Source organism: Myotis brandtii, unplaced genomic scaffold (assembly GCF_000412655.1).
Source record: "Myotis brandtii unplaced genomic scaffold, ASM41265v1 scaffold1120, whole genome shotgun sequence".
Taxonomy (NCBI): Eukaryota; Metazoa; Chordata; class Mammalia; order Chiroptera; family Vespertilionidae; genus Myotis; species Myotis brandtii.
The window spans coordinates 639,375-641,193 of record NW_005353839.1 but is presented as its reverse complement, the minus strand read 5'-3'; the positions used below and the strand labels follow the sequence as shown (position 1 = coordinate 641,193).

Genomic DNA, 1,819 nt, shown 5'->3' with positions numbered 1-1,819 from the left:
AGGCAGGCGGGAGAGGCGGGGGAGGCAGGACAGCACCTGTGTCCTGCCCTCCAGAGAGGCCAAGGCGTGTGTGGTGCACGGCTCTGACCTGAAGGACATGACGTCGGAGCAGCTGGACGAGATCCTCCGGAACCACACGGAGATCGTCTTTGCTCGGACGTCTCCGCAGCAGAAGCTCATCATCGTGGAGGGCTGCCAGCGGCAGGTGGGGGGGGCGGCCCACGGCATATCAAGAAACGGGGGATGATGAAATCAAACTGATTTGGGGAACTGGTCTTGAATCTGACAGTAATTCTTTCGCTCCCTCTGTGCTTCTCCCAGGGAGCCATCGTGGCGGTGACGGGCGACGGGGTGAACGACTCCCCGGCGCTGAAGAAGGCGGACATCGGCATCGCCATGGGCATCTCGGGCTCCGACGTCTCTAAGCAGGCAGCCGACATGATCCTGCTGGACGACAACTTCGCCTCCATCGTCACCGGCGTGGAGGAGGGTGAGGACAAGGGACGCCTGCACACCTACTTCCCATGCCTTTTACCCAACCACAGAGCCAGCTCAGGCTCCCAGGCGTCTGCCGCGCCGTTAGCTTCCCTCACACACAGTCCTCCTCTCCCAGAAAGTCAGGCAGCCACACCCCAGGGCGAGGGGTGGGGAGGGTCCCTCCGAGCTCCCTGGAGCTCCCGGAATCTCCCCAGGCCGCCTGATCTTTGACAACCTGAAGAAATCCATCGCGTACACCCTGACCAGCAACATCCCCGAGATCACACCCTTCCTGTTCTTCATCATCGTCAACATCCCCCTGCCGCTGGGCACCGTCACCATCCTCTGCATCGACCTGGGCACTGACATGGTGAGGCCAAGGGCTGGAGGGGGGACAGGCCAGGCAACCACGTGGGCACAGTGGGCACAGTGGGCAGCAGGTGGAAAGAGACAAGGACCAAGGGCAGCTGACCAGGCCGTGCTGGCTGAAGAGAAGGCGAGCCCCAGGCCCGCTCCGACGCCCTCTGTCCCCCACTCTCCACCCCACACAGGTCCCCGCCATCTCCTTGGCCTACGAGGCCGCTGAGAGTGACATCATGAAGCGGCAGCCGCGGAACCCGCAGACGGACAAGCTGGTGAACGAGAGGCTCATTAGCATGGCCTACGGGCAGATCGGTGCGGCGGGGTCCTGGGCTCAGAGGGAGCCCAAGGGAACTCTTGCCCCGGCTTTGGGAGTCCAGGACGGGGCCCGCTTGCCCCAGGGTCGGGGACAGACATCTCTGGCCTGTCGGTGCTGGCCCCCTCCGGCTTCCTGCTCTGACCCTGGCCCTGCGTTTTGCCCATGACCCACAGGGATGATCCAGGCACTGGGCGGCTTCTTCACCTACTTCGTGATCCTGGCTGAGAACGGTTTCCTGCCGACACGGCTGCTGGGGATCCGCCTCGACTGGGATGACCGGTCCACCAATGACCTGGAGGACAGCTATGGGCAGGAGTGGGTGAGCGGGGCTGTGTGCGTGCGGACACGTGTGTATGAGAGGAGGGGCTAAACGCCTGGCAGTGTGGCCACCTGGGGCGGGGGGCTCAGTGGGGACTGGGTGCCCAGGGTCTAACAGTGGCCCCGAACGGCGCTGCACGCCGGTCCTGCTGGTTCTTCTCACGCTGCTGCCTCTCTGCCCGCCCCTCTGCAGACCTACGAGCAGCGGAAGGTGGTGGAGTTCACCTGCCACACGGCCTTCTTCGCCAGCATCGTGGTCGTGCAGTGGGCCGACCTCATCATCTGCAAGACGCGCCGCAACTCGGTCTTCCAGCAGGGCATGAAGTGAGCGCCGCCCCCAGCACC

At 64.3% G+C, this 1,819-nt stretch overlaps 1 protein-coding gene across 1 annotated transcript in view; it reads left to right on the top strand.

The window, feature by feature from the left end:
* Nucleotides 1–1,819, top strand: part of ATP1A2 (ATPase, Na+/K+ transporting, alpha 2 polypeptide) — a 26,354-nt gene that overhangs the window by 17,600 nt on the left and 6,935 nt on the right. The window contains exons 15-20 of the mRNA XM_005857770.2: nt 55–205; nt 322–490; nt 693–847; nt 1,029–1,152; nt 1,330–1,475; nt 1,668–1,798. Coding sequence (XP_005857832.1) covers nt 55–205; nt 322–490; nt 693–847; nt 1,029–1,152; nt 1,330–1,475; nt 1,668–1,798 — 876 coding nt within the window. The remainder of the gene's footprint in view (nt 1–54; nt 206–321; nt 491–692; nt 848–1,028; nt 1,153–1,329; nt 1,476–1,667; nt 1,799–1,819) is intronic.